This window comes from Pelodiscus sinensis, chromosome 2 (assembly GCF_049634645.1).
Source record: "Pelodiscus sinensis isolate JC-2024 chromosome 2, ASM4963464v1, whole genome shotgun sequence".
In the NCBI taxonomy this organism is placed as follows: Eukaryota; Metazoa; Chordata; order Testudines; family Trionychidae; genus Pelodiscus; species Pelodiscus sinensis.
The window spans coordinates 45,221,354-45,234,497 of NC_134712.1; the positions used below are offsets into that span (position 1 = coordinate 45,221,354).

Genomic DNA, 13,144 nt, shown 5'->3' on the forward strand with positions numbered 1-13,144 from the left:
GGGGATTACCCTCGTAGAAAGGACAGAATGTAATTTGATAAAGTATAGGTAGGAGCTGAAGAGAAAGAGTCAAATGAAGAAAGTCCCATTCATTCACATTACATGAAACCAGACAATTAAGTGACACATTTTGTAAGTGCTTGTGCAAACCACACATCTACTGGATGTGATGTACTATCCCATGTGGCGGCACTTAGACCACTTAGGGTATGTCTACACTACCACCCTAGTTCGAACTAGGGTGGTAATGTCAACCGGAGTTGCAAATGAAGCCTGGGATTTAAATTTCCTGGGCTTCATTTGCATATTGCCGGGCGCCGCCATTTTTAAATGTCCGCTAGTTCGGACTCTGTGCCCCGCGGCTACACGCGGCATGAACTAGGTAGTTCGGACTAGGCTTCCTCGAGGAGTAACGGTAGTTCGGAGTAGGAAGCCTAGTCCGAACTACCTAGTTCGTGCCGCGTGTAGCCGCGGGGCACGGAGTCCGAACTAGTGGACATTTAAAAATGGCGGCGCCCGGCAATATGCAAATGAAGCCCGGGAAATTCAAATCCCGGGCTTCATTTGCAACTCTGGTTGACTACATTGCCACCCTAGTTTGAACTAGGGTGGTAGTGTAGACATACCCTTATAGAGAGAAAGAATGAGCTTCTTTCACAGCATTAGTTGAGAGCCAGATGGCTGTTAGCTCAAGCAGCAGAAACTCATGCACTAAGCTCTAGAAGGCCCAGGTTTGTTTCTGTCTGTTGGCATTACAAGTGGGGGCTCATCTGGGCTTTCAAAGGGGGTATTTATGAAGCTCAGGACATACTTCCACAGCTAGGAGAAGCATGTGACCCCCACGCCAAGTGGATGTGATATACTCTTCCATGTAGTGGCACTCACTCTTTCTCTCTGTAAGTGATCTGAGTTTCCTCAAGAGCCAGCTGGCTTTTAACTCGAAGAGTAGAGGCTCATGCACTGGGCTCCAGGTTCGGATCTGCCTGTCAGAATTACACTTTTATACAAATACAAAAGTCTAAATACTGAGATGGGAAGACTTGAGTGCTTGCTATTAAATGACAAACATCACAGAAGCTTGGTGGAAAGATGATAACTAAGGAGACACAGTAACAACAGAATACAACATAGATATAGGAATGAGGATAAATCATGCTGGTGAGGGAGTGGCATAATATGTGAAAGCACAGTGTCAAATATAGTAAAAATCTTAAACTAATCCAACTGTACTGTAGAATGTTTATGGATAGCAATCCCATGCTTCAATAATAAGACTATAACAATAGGACTATATAACCAACAACCTGACCAGGATGGTGGTGATGATTATGAAATGACAAGGGAGATTAGAAATGCTATAAAAATAGAAAACGCAAAAATTACAGGAATTGCAATTATTCCCATACTGACCAGGCACATGTCCCCTAAGGTTACAATGTAGAGAAAAACTTCCTAGACACCATTTCTGACTGCTTCTTGGAGCAACTGTTTCTGGAACCCCACAAGGGGAGAGGTAATTCTTGATGTAATCTTAAGTGGCATTCAGGATCTGGTCCAAGAGATGAATATAGCTGAATTAGCGGCCATAATATAATTAAATTTAAGCACACTTGTATAGAGAAAAATACCAAAGTATGCCATTGCATTAGTATTTCACTTTAAAAAAAGGAATTATTTTAAAAAGAGGAGGCTAGCTGTGCAGAAATAAAAAGTAACAGTCACAAAAGTAAAATGTGTGCAATCTACATGGAAACTTTTAAAAAACACTAATAGGAGTTCAAATTAAATGTATGCCTTAAGGGAAAAAAATTAAAAGGACCAAAAAAATGCCATTGCTAAACAACTAAGAGGCTGTTAGAGGCATTCTTTAAAAATTGGAAGTTAGATCATACTGAGGAAAATAGAAAGGAGCATAAACTCTGGCAAGTCAAGTGCAAAAGTATAATTAGGCAGGCCAAAATATATTTGAAGAGGAAATAGCAATAGCTAAATAACAGAAAAAAAACCAAAACCAACCACCAGAAAGAGGAAGCATGCCAAAAAATCTGTGGTGCCACTAGACAAATTGAGGTGCTAAAACAGCACTCAAGAAAGACAAGGACATCTAAATGAATTATTAGAATCCCACATCTGCATCATTCCTTTTAGATCACAAATCTGAGGAACAGTCTCAGGTAGAGATGTCAGTACAGGGGAGTTGGGAACAGACAGATTAATCCTGGCAATTACAGGCCAGTTTACCTAACTTCAGTAGCAGGCAAACTGGTTGAAATTGTAGTAAAGACCAGTAATAACAAACATAAAGAGAACACAGTTTGTTGGGGAGGAGTCAACTTGGCTTTTGTAAAGGGAAATTATGCCTCACCAATCTATTAGAATTCTTTGAGTGGGGTCAACAAATATGTGGACAAGGACTTTCAGAAAGCTTTTGACAAGATCCCTCCCGGAAAGCTATGAAGCACAGTAAGTAGTAGTCACAGCATTAGAGGGAACCTTCTCCCATGAATCAGTAATTGGTTAAAAAATAGGAAACAAAGGATAAGATAAATGGTCAGTTTTCACAGTGAAGAGAGGTAAATAGCAGGGTCCCCCAAAAAATCTGTACTGGGACCAATGATGTTCAACATATTCATAAATGGTCTGGAAAAATGGGCAAAAGTGGCAAAGTTTACAGATAATACGCAATTATTCAAGATAGTGCAGTCCACAACAAACTGAAGATTTATAGAGGGAATTCACAAAACTGACTGGGAAATAAAATGTACTCAACAAGAAGAATTTCCTTGGCCTTATAATCTGGTCCAAAGTACATAAACTTAATTTAAAAACCATACAAGATCAGGGCCTACCATTTTTCTGGCTACGCACTACAGTCTTTAGAAAAACACTACACATTTATAAGAAAATATGAATCCCTAACCTAAGGGAGGGTTCTTGGGATTACAACACAGGTCTGCAGAGCCTAGAACAGGGGGACATTCCCATATTGCCACCAGGAGGCCATGCAGCAGCCCCTCCAAAGAGCACTGTTGAGATTTGGTGACAGAGCATGTACCACTGAACAGGTTCACAGCAACAACACCTTCTGGTTTTCCATAAAAGCTTATGCCTAATAAAATTTGCTAGTCTTTAAGGTGCCACAGGATTCCTCATTGCTTTAGCTTAGAAACTGTCTCTTGTGTGTGGTCTCTCACTCTATCAGAGATTACTCTTGCTTCCATTTCATTCTTGCTGACTACCACCTAGTGACTTATGGACACCAGCCCAGCTGTGACTGCTTGGCCAGACTGCTCATGCTCCAGTCCCTTAAAACCTAAACCAGTCTTCAGATTCTCTATTATTTATACAGCAACACTAGTGTAGTAGGTGTTTTGATGACAGGTATGACTGTAGTCATGGTCCCAAAGAACTTACAATCTAAACAGACCATGTGTAAATACAGGAAAAGTATGGGAATCAGTTTAAAGTGGTATAAGTTTAGTGCAAGTCATACTGATTCCAAGTTTTTTTTATCAATAAATCTTTGTTAGACTTTTTCTCATAAATTAAATCCATGTTTTGAAGATGCCCTGTTCCTAAACTTGTTGGAACAATGAAAGCCAAAAGTTTTATCATAATACTTACATCTTCCACAATATTTGTATTAATGTATTCATCTTCTCCTTGAACTCAGGTGATTCACGCAACACCTTTTTGGGATTTTTGATCTTTTTAATATAAATACCTATATCATGAGAAGTTTTCTTTATTTTGCCTCCATCCACTGATTCAATGGAAAGTGCCCTAAAACATAGGAAATAGAGTTTTATAGGCACACATCAATATGAATGACATTCCACCCAGAACATGACATCTATATGCTTAGTTGTTAAATGCCCAGGACTCAGGCTGGAGGTGAGGCCAGGAGTGGAGCTTCATATGGCTGTTGGCCCCTCCACAGTGCAGCTACACCTCTTCCCCCAGCTTAAGTTCATGGCTGTGGACCCAGACTCACCTCCAGGTGTGACCCCATTACCCCCATCTGTGATCTCCCCCTTACCCCCTTGAGCTGTGTCCCCATTCCACATCATAGTTGTGGGGGTGGGGTAAGAGCATGACCCTCAAAAGTTTAGTGACTGCTGAATTAGTAGAAGAGCAGAAACATGACTGCATTTTCCTCCCACATATGTGGTGTTCTGTGGTGGTATAAAAAGTTGAGTTTAGTAGGTCTTTTTGTTCCTTCTTTTCATCATGTAGGAATGGTCATCAGTGGTTTTATCTGATTGGGATTTTAAAATTTTCTTTACAAGACTGACAATTAAAATGTAACACACAAGGCTGTCAGTTTTCATTGTGGTTCATTCCCATCCGTGCTAGAAGAAATCACATTACTAAAGAAAAGGAGAAAAGAAAAAGGGGGAGTGGGAGAAAAAAGCACGGGAAAGGAAAGAAAATAAAGGGTATACTATCTAGTTTCCTTTTGCTATTGAAAACAACTTGCAGCCATAAAAATACTTATTAAGATGTTTTACTTTTAAACCTCTTATAAGCCAAACTAATGTTAATCTTATGATCACAGGTATTGGATCAGTCTGTAATAATTAGATTTGAAAGACTATTAACATTCTATTCTACCCAGCAGAAATGTGGCCTGCTACGGCTAAAGTAAACCCAATAACCAGCACAAATAGAAAAGGGCACAAAACACTATGTAGACCCACTGTCTCAATCTAATGTTTCAGCATGGGGGCCCAGCAGGTATGCTTGCTACCACAATCCACTGGTAACATTAGTGTTTGTGGAACTCAGAGGGAAGGATACTGGCCCTATGTAATTCTTCTGCATGAGACCCATGGAAGGCTTTGTCTAGGACTCTTGAATTGAGCTCTAATATTTTACATACTGAAAATTTTAGATGTTTGATTTTAAAAAGACCTAAAAACCCTTGTCTTACACCAAGTTCCATGCTCTAACACTAAACAGGCTGCCTCATTAGGATGCTGGGAACTATGATGAGTAGGTAAGAAGCTATTCTGAGTTACTTCATTTTTTTAAAAGTATTATTACTATACAGGAAGGATGAGCTCTACCTACACCAAAATAGAAACAGATTGCTCGCACTTAAAATTAAAAAGGTTATAGGGCAGTTTTAAAATTAAGAACTGGAGGAAAGCCGACAAGTGCATAGGAGCACATGGATCAGACAAATACATCAATAAGGGAGAGTCTATTAATAGAGATTCTCTACATCCTAATAAATAGGAGAGGGTAGAAGATGATAAAATATGGCTAACCACTGATGCAAAACAAACAATTGAAAAATAGCCCCATTCAATCATATCTTATAATAGCAGAAAGCTAAAAAGTGACAAGTTTTTAATGTACTGATATGCAAACACTAGAAATCTAAATAATCAGATGGGTGACAAATCTAAGAAACTGTCCAAGATTAAGGTGTCACTGGAGGTGGTTTTGGAACACATTGGTAAACTAAATAGTAATAAGTCACCAGGATTACAAGGAATTCACCCAAGAGTTCTGAAGTAACTCATCTATGAATCACGGTAATATTAAGGCTGCGTCTACAGTGGCATGATTTTGCGCAAATATTTTTAACGGAAAAGTTTTTCCCTTAAAAGTATTTGTGCAAGAGAGCGTTACTGGCATGGATGCTTTTGCGCAAAAGCACCCGTGCCAGTGTAAACGCTCTCTTGCGCAAGAAAGCTCTGATGGCCATTTTAGCCATCGGGCTTTCTTGCGCAAGAAATTAACTTGGCGGTCTACACTGGCCCTCTTGCGCAAGAATACTTGTGCAAGAGGTCTTATCCCTGTGCAGGAGCATCGGAATATTTGTGCAAGAACCACTGATTTTGTACAGTAAAGTCAATGTTCTTGCGCAAATACTCACGGCCAGTCTAGAGAGGCGGCAAGATTTTGCTAAAAAGCAGTCACTTTTGCACAAAATCTTGCCAGTCTAGATGCAGCCTAAGTATTTTGTAGCCTATCCTTTAAATCACCTTCTGTTGCAAATGACTGGAAGATAGCTAAAGTGATGACAGTTTTTTTAAAGGGCTCCAGGATTGATCCTTGCAAGTACAGGCTGGTAAGTCTAAATTCAGTACCAGGAAAGCTGGTTGAAATTCTATTAAAGAACAGACTTGTCAAACATATAGGGGGATGTAATTTGTTGTGGAAGAGTTTTTGTAAAGGGAAAACATGCCTCACTGATCTACTGATCTAGAATTCTTTGAGGGATCAAAAAGCATGTGTACAAGGGGGATCCAATGGATATAGTGTACTTAGATTTCCAGAAAGCCTTTGACAAGTTTCCTTACCAAAGACTCTTAAGGAAAATAAGCTGTCATGGAATAAGAGGGAAGGTCCTTTCATGGATTGATAACTGATTAAAAGATAGGAAACAAAGGACAGGAATAAATGGTAAGTTTTCAGAACAGAGAAAGTAACTAGTGGTGTCCCCCAAGAGTCCATACCGGAACGAATCCTATTTAACATATTCATAAATGGTCTGGAAAAAGAGGTAATCAGTGAGGGGGCAAGATTTGCAGACTATGTAAAATTGCTCAAGATAGTTAAGTCCACAGCAGGTTGTGAAGAGCTTCAAAAGGATCTCAAAAAATTCATTGACTGGGAAACGAAAAAGCAGATGAAATTCAATGTTGATAAATGAAAAGTAATGCACATTGGAACACATAATCCCAACTATATATGTATAAAATTAGGGGTCTACATTAGCTGTTACCACTCAAGAGAGAGCTCTTGGAGTCATTGTGGATAGTTCTCTGGAAACATCTGCTCAAAGTGCAGTAGCAGTCAAAAAAGCAAACGGAATGTTGGGAATCATTAAGAAAGGGATATATAATACAGAAAATACATTGCCTCTATATAAATTCATGGTACTCCTGCATCTTGAATACTATGTGCAGATGAGGTTGCCCCATCTCAAAAAAGGTACATGGTGATAGGAAAAGGTTCAGAAATGGGCAACAAAAAATGATTAGGGGTATGGAAAGGCAGCCCAATGAGGAGAAATTAATAGGGTTGGAATTTTTCAACTTAGAAAAGAGACAACTAAGAGGAGATATGATAGAAGTCTATAAAATCATGACTGGTACATAGAAAGTAAATAAGAAAAAGTTATTTATCCTATCTCAAGAGCCAGGGGTCATCAACTGTAATTAATAGGCAGCAAGTTTAAAAAAACAGAAGGAAGTATTTCTTCATATAACAAATAGTCGACCTGTGGAACTCCCTGCCAGCAGTTGTTGTGAATGCCAGGACTTCAACAGGGTTCAAACTAGAATTAGATAGGATTATCAATGGACTGGGCAGGTAGCAATGTAACTTAAGTACCACCATCTCTGTTTCTGTGTTCCCTATCTTCCCTGAGCTTCAGGGAATGTCTTTTTAAATCCAAGTACACCCTTTGTTCTGTATGTCCTCAAGCTGGGACAGCCTTCTCTTGCCAAACTTGTCTGGTGAGCACATCATAGGTTGGACATAAATCAAAGAGAACAGTCCAGTCACTATCTTGTAAATCTTGGTACTGCAGCCATTGTAGTTCTTTCCTGGGGAGGTGTGAGGTGAGTTCCCACAGATGTTAGATTTTTAGCAAAGAGCATGATAATTAAATAGACAGATGTACACATAATATTCATAAAAATACAGCTGTCTTCCACATACTTCACAATGTTTGCTTCTAGTAGGGAACAGTAGCGTCAGAGGCATAGTGAGGGTGTTATGCGCCTGGGAGCAAAGTCAAAATTTGCGCCCACCCCACCCGCAAAGCCCCGAATCTGGTGCACAGCAGAGCCTGACTCTGGAGGAGGGGGAGAGCTTGTATTACATCTTCCCCCATCCCCTCCAGTTTGGGGCTGGGCCACCGCACGCACTAACTAATCGGTGGAAATGGAGGAGAGTCAGGCTGGGGGCAGAGAAGTGGGGAGGAGGCTCTAGCCGCCAGCAGTGGGCGGAGGAGGAGCAGGTGAGCTGAGGGATGACAGGGGTAGCAGAGGGGGACTAAATTGGCACCCCTTTAGCATGGTGCCTGGGGGCAACTGTGACCCGCTGCCTTACCCACCTACACCACTGAGTGGCATTTCCAAACAGCTCTTTAAAAATGAAACAGGTAAGAAAAGAGAAACAATACAACCAACAAGCAACAAGAACAGCTCATCTTTCCATCACCTCACTTCCTGCTTCTCTCTCAGGTGATAAAAAATTGGGATAAGTGCCAGAACACTTCTCCAGCCGGTGAACAATATAAAGGGACAATCTAATTGCCCAAACCATTTTGCTCATGTCTACTCATGTTTCCTCGTGGAAACAGTTACAACTCATAAGGTTTGTCCCTTCATAATACCAAGTGACTTATTTATGGGGGTTAAAGAATTCACTGAAGCATATAAGTTCTAGTTGTTAATTGTTATTTATTTTTATATTATATTTGTTTAGATTTAACCTTATGACAAATAAATTAATTCATTTAAAAAATATGTAGTAGAAAGTGTTATCAGTTCTTAATCATACACCAATTAAAGTTAAATCAATGTTAAGCCTCCCTTTGGGAGCAAGAATGCAGCCTAAATATATATATTTTGCTATCCTGGCCCAGCCAAGCCTGGACAGCACTGCTTGCTTTTTGTACTGTACAAGCTCCTTAGTTGTGCACCCCAGAAGTTAACTGTTTTGTCCTGCCCCAGCCTTTTTACTAACAAGGGTTTGTGTCAATAGAAAGTAACACAGACAAGTAATTATAAACCTGCCCATGGAATGCTGGCAGCACAGTCAACACAGAGCTGCGGCCCATGTGACATCCTCAGGGCCATACAGGTAGTACTGCATATAGCTAACAATGGCAAGGTTTGACAAAGCCCTGGCTGGGTTGATTTAGTTGGGATTGGTCCTGCCTTGGACAGAGGGCTGGACTTGATGACCTTCTGAGGTCTCTTCCAGTTCTATGATTCTAAGGTTGAGAAGCACTGGCATAAACCCTTGAATGAATTTATCTGGTAAGATTTAGATATGATACTTAATTCAAGGACTCATGGGAGAAAAGCCTACAGAAAACTGAAAATACAGCCCAGTGTTAGCTCTGGAGGTCACCAACTATGATGACACCAATACTCTTTATGCACTTGCAGTGGAGCTGTCCCCTGAGGCTATGTCTAGATTGCCGCTTTTTATTGGGTACCTTTTTCTGATTGTTTTTTTGGAAGAGCCAAATTTCAGAAAAACCTCCTCTTTCGGAAAAGCCCTTCCAAAAGGGCTTCCAAAAGAGTACATCTGCTCTTCTGCAAAAAATGTCGGAAGAGCAGATGCAGTTCCTGGACATGGCAGAGTTTTTCCGGGATATCTCTGGTATCCTGGAAAAATTCCATAGTCTAGACATAGCCTGAGCTGCAAAAATTCAGATCTGAAACCAAATTTCCCTAAAAATTGAGGCAGCACAAACCCAGGATCTTGATTCAACTCGTAGTAGGAGAAAGGGAAAGTCATGAAGTTTGGATGCATTTGATGGTGTTTGGATATGGAAGTTTTGTTTGTTCAGGTGCAGAGGCCTGATTTCCCACTGCTTTCCCCTCATATTGTCATTGGCAGCTGTGCAAACTGTGTGTGAAGAGCAGCACAGATAAAGTGGAAGCATTTTGCACCCATTTTGCACAAGTGGAATTCATGACACAAGCTGCCAGGGAGTGAAGAATCAAGCCCCCCCCACCTCTTTCTACTAACTGTGTTAGTATGTACTACCATAGGGGAATGTGTCTGAAAGGGAAGGGGACTCAGGGAGGTCCACCCAGAGGAACAGGGAGGAGGGCATGATATGTATTAACTCCTCTGTTTTCTGGTGACCATTTTTTTGTCTAACATGCAGGCGGCTACATATTGTGTCACACTCAAAACAGGTTTGGGAAACATGGCAGTCTCAAGAATAGGAAGAGTTTTAATCCTCAGCTTTCTATTCCTTCTACATTTACATCTCAATACTGGCTATGACTCTATGCAAATCAAAGTGGAGCTTGTGTTCCTTTATCTTTCAGTTTATTGTTGTTATTTAATATTTATGTTCTAGTAGTGGCCAGAGGGCTCAATCAGGATCAATTGCTGCACATAAAATTACATCAGAACATACTTTACATACCCCAAAGAGCTTATTGTATAAAATTTGCCAGAACTGGAAAGAGAGAAGCCCATAATCTAACCATTGATTTATACATGAAAGTGCATTTTGTATTCTCAAGTATAATTAAGAGGTTCACAGATATATGTTAACAAGATTCTTTTCAGGTGTGTTAACTTATTTTACTTTTATCCTAAAGACCAAACAAAAGGATACTACATAGTTCCTGGAAGTCCCCTTTTTACCCAGTTTCGCCTTTTTTTTTCAACCACTATCTAACTCTTAAAACTACATACACAGAAAAATATTGAGCAACACTTTAAAAGCTAACTAGAATGCCAGTTATATCTTTATTGTATTAACACTCTTTTATTGAATTTTAATTTTCAAAAAGAGGGAGTATTAAAAAGTTTCTTTGCCAGCCCATGGGAAACAGCAAATCAAAGCAACAGACACAGAGGGAGGGTATTAAGTCTGACCTCATAATTAAACTCAGAGATAGATCAAAAGGGGCAGGTTTAAAATATTCATTTGCACAGGGATCGAGAGAAGTATATTCTGGAATAGCTCAGGTTGGGTTAAAATGACAGGAGCTCTATCAGTCAGAATGAAAAACAAAGCAAACAAATAAAACAAAAGGATAACTGTCCAAATTTAATTAGATCTGATTTAACATCCTGTAACACTGTCTGTTTCTCTGCCTCCTATTGTTTTCTATCAGTTGATTAAGGGTTGTCTACATGGTCAGGCAATGCATCCTATGGGGTTATGATTTCCGAAGCACACTACCATGTTGCACATTAATTGCTTCCTGCAGACTCTGCTGGTATATTTTAATGCAGTGCTGTTTGAAAGAATTAGGTTAAAGCACACTAAGGACATTTTAGTGCACACCGGAAAGGTCTGCATGGGCCTGTTAACAGCACATTAGTGTTGTTCCCATAGTGTGCATTACCCCACTAGAGGAGCTATTAGTCTCACTGGACCTGTGGACAAGGTAAGTGGAGAGCGCAGCTCCACATCCTGGAAGTGGTGGAGCCTTGGGCGGAAGGGGTGGGGCTGGGCAACCAACCCTTAGAGCCTTTCAGAGAGCCCTGAATGGTTCTCCAGCAGCCATTGAAAGAGCTCAGGGCAGGAGAGGTAGCCAGGAGCCCCAGGACCCTTTGAATCTCTGGGCCCCAGGGCAATTGCCTCTTTCCACTTCCTCCCCCCCCATCAGTAGGCCTGTGTCCCACCATGCCAACAAGCCCTAAGGGTACATCTACATTACATGGCTATTTTGGGATACTGAAGGATACACAAATCGCCCGTTATTGCGGCATCCCTGGAACCCTTGGTCCATGAGGGTTAAGGGATGTCTTGAAATTGTACATTATTTCACAATTTGGCACTGTGTAGATGCGCCAAATTTTGAAATAGTGTATTTTGAAATTTAATCAAAATAAGATATGCAATTTGCGCAATGCAAATTGACTATCTTATTTCGAGCTTAGGGTACTGTGTAGACATTTGAAAGCTTGCCAGGTTCCTTTCTCTTTTTACCTGATCCAATGCGACAAATTCTTGTGATTTCCCTGCTGTGAAATCCTACGCCAATAAATTCATTGTTGAGCTTCTTCTAACTCTCGAATTCTTCTTTATTTATTTACTATGTAGGAACCTCATTTTATTTAGCAGCTTTTTTTTTTTTTTTTGATAGGCTACCTCCAGACTACATCCCTCTGCCAACAGAGGGATGTAGATTAGGAACTTCAAAAATGTAACTGAGCCCAGAATTTAAATATCCCGGGCTTCATTAGCATACTCACATTCAGGCACTGTGCCGATCATGCGCCCTTTCGAAAGCGAAAGTAAAGTCTAGCCACGGCTCTGCCAACAGTAGGGAGCATTTTTGGAGTACAGGATCTGCCGAAAAAGCTTCCCGCTGTCGGCAGCCATGGCTAGACTTTACTTTCGCTTTCGAAAGGGTGCGTGATCGGCACAGCACCCAAATGTGAGTATGCAAATTAAGCCCAGGATATTTAAATACCAGGCTATGCCTACACTACCAGGTTATTTCGAAATACATTATTTCAAAATAATAACTCCTGAAATAACTATTTTGAAATAAGCTTATTGCTCCTCACAAGCAGTCGTTATTATTTCAAAATAACAAGCCCATTATTTTGAAAGAACAAGCTTGGTAGCGTGGACACTTGTCTTCTTATTTCAAGATAAGGAGAATTATTTTTTAAAAAACTCCCCAGTATAGACATGCCCTAAGGGTATGTCTACACAGCAAAGTTATTTCAGAATAATGGCCATTATTCCAAAATAATTATGTGAGCGTCTACACAGCCATTCCGTTATTTCAAAATAATTTGAAATAACAGGTGGCTTATTCAGAAATCTGTAGACCTCATTCTATGAAGAATAACATCTATTCCAAAATAGCTATTCTGGAATAAGGCGTGTGTAGTTGCTGCACTTATGCTATTCCGAAAGAGCCCCTCACTGAGGCCTTTCTATGTTATTCCTTCCGGGTATGTCTACTCTGCATTCCTCTTTCAAGAGACGAATGCAAATGCAGCTGAGCGAAATTGCAAATGAAGCACAGATTTGAATTTCCCTCGCTTCATTTGCATAATCGTGGTTGGCCGCTTTTTCAAAATACCCTATTTCAAAAAAAGAAACGCTGTCTAGATGCAGTTATTTCGAAAGAAAACCCTTCTTTTGAAATTACCATTAAACCTCGTTTTATAAAGAGGAAGGGTTATTTCGAAAGAAGGGTTTTCTTTCGAAATAACCACGTCTAGACAGCGTTTCTTTTTTTGAAATAAGGTATTTCGAAAAAGCAGCCCGACACGATTATGCAAATGAGCATGGGAAATTCAAATCCGCGCTTCATTTGCAATTTTGCTCAGCTGCATTTGCATTCCTCTTTCGAAAGAGGAATGCAGGGTAGACATACCCCTCCAGTGCCTCCTGGGGTTCTAATCTGAACTAGCTGTACGCCTCGTTCAACGAGGCGTACAGCTAGTTTGGATA

At 40.3% G+C, this 13,144-nt stretch overlaps 1 protein-coding gene across 3 annotated transcripts in view; it reads right to left on the reverse strand.

Moving 5' to 3' along the window:
* Nucleotides 1–13,144, reverse strand: part of CNBD1 (cyclic nucleotide binding domain containing 1) — a 312,853-nt gene that overhangs the window by 266,353 nt on the left and 33,356 nt on the right. For 2 of the 3 annotated variants that reach the window (XM_075919792.1, XM_075919791.1), the window contains one exon: nucleotides 3,625–3,783. The exons of the other annotated variant lie outside the window; for it this stretch is intronic. In XM_075919792.1, coding sequence (XP_075775907.1) covers nucleotides 3,625–3,783 — 159 coding nt within the window. The remainder of the gene's footprint in view (nucleotides 1–3,624; nucleotides 3,784–13,144) is intronic. 3 annotated transcript variants of the gene reach the window in all.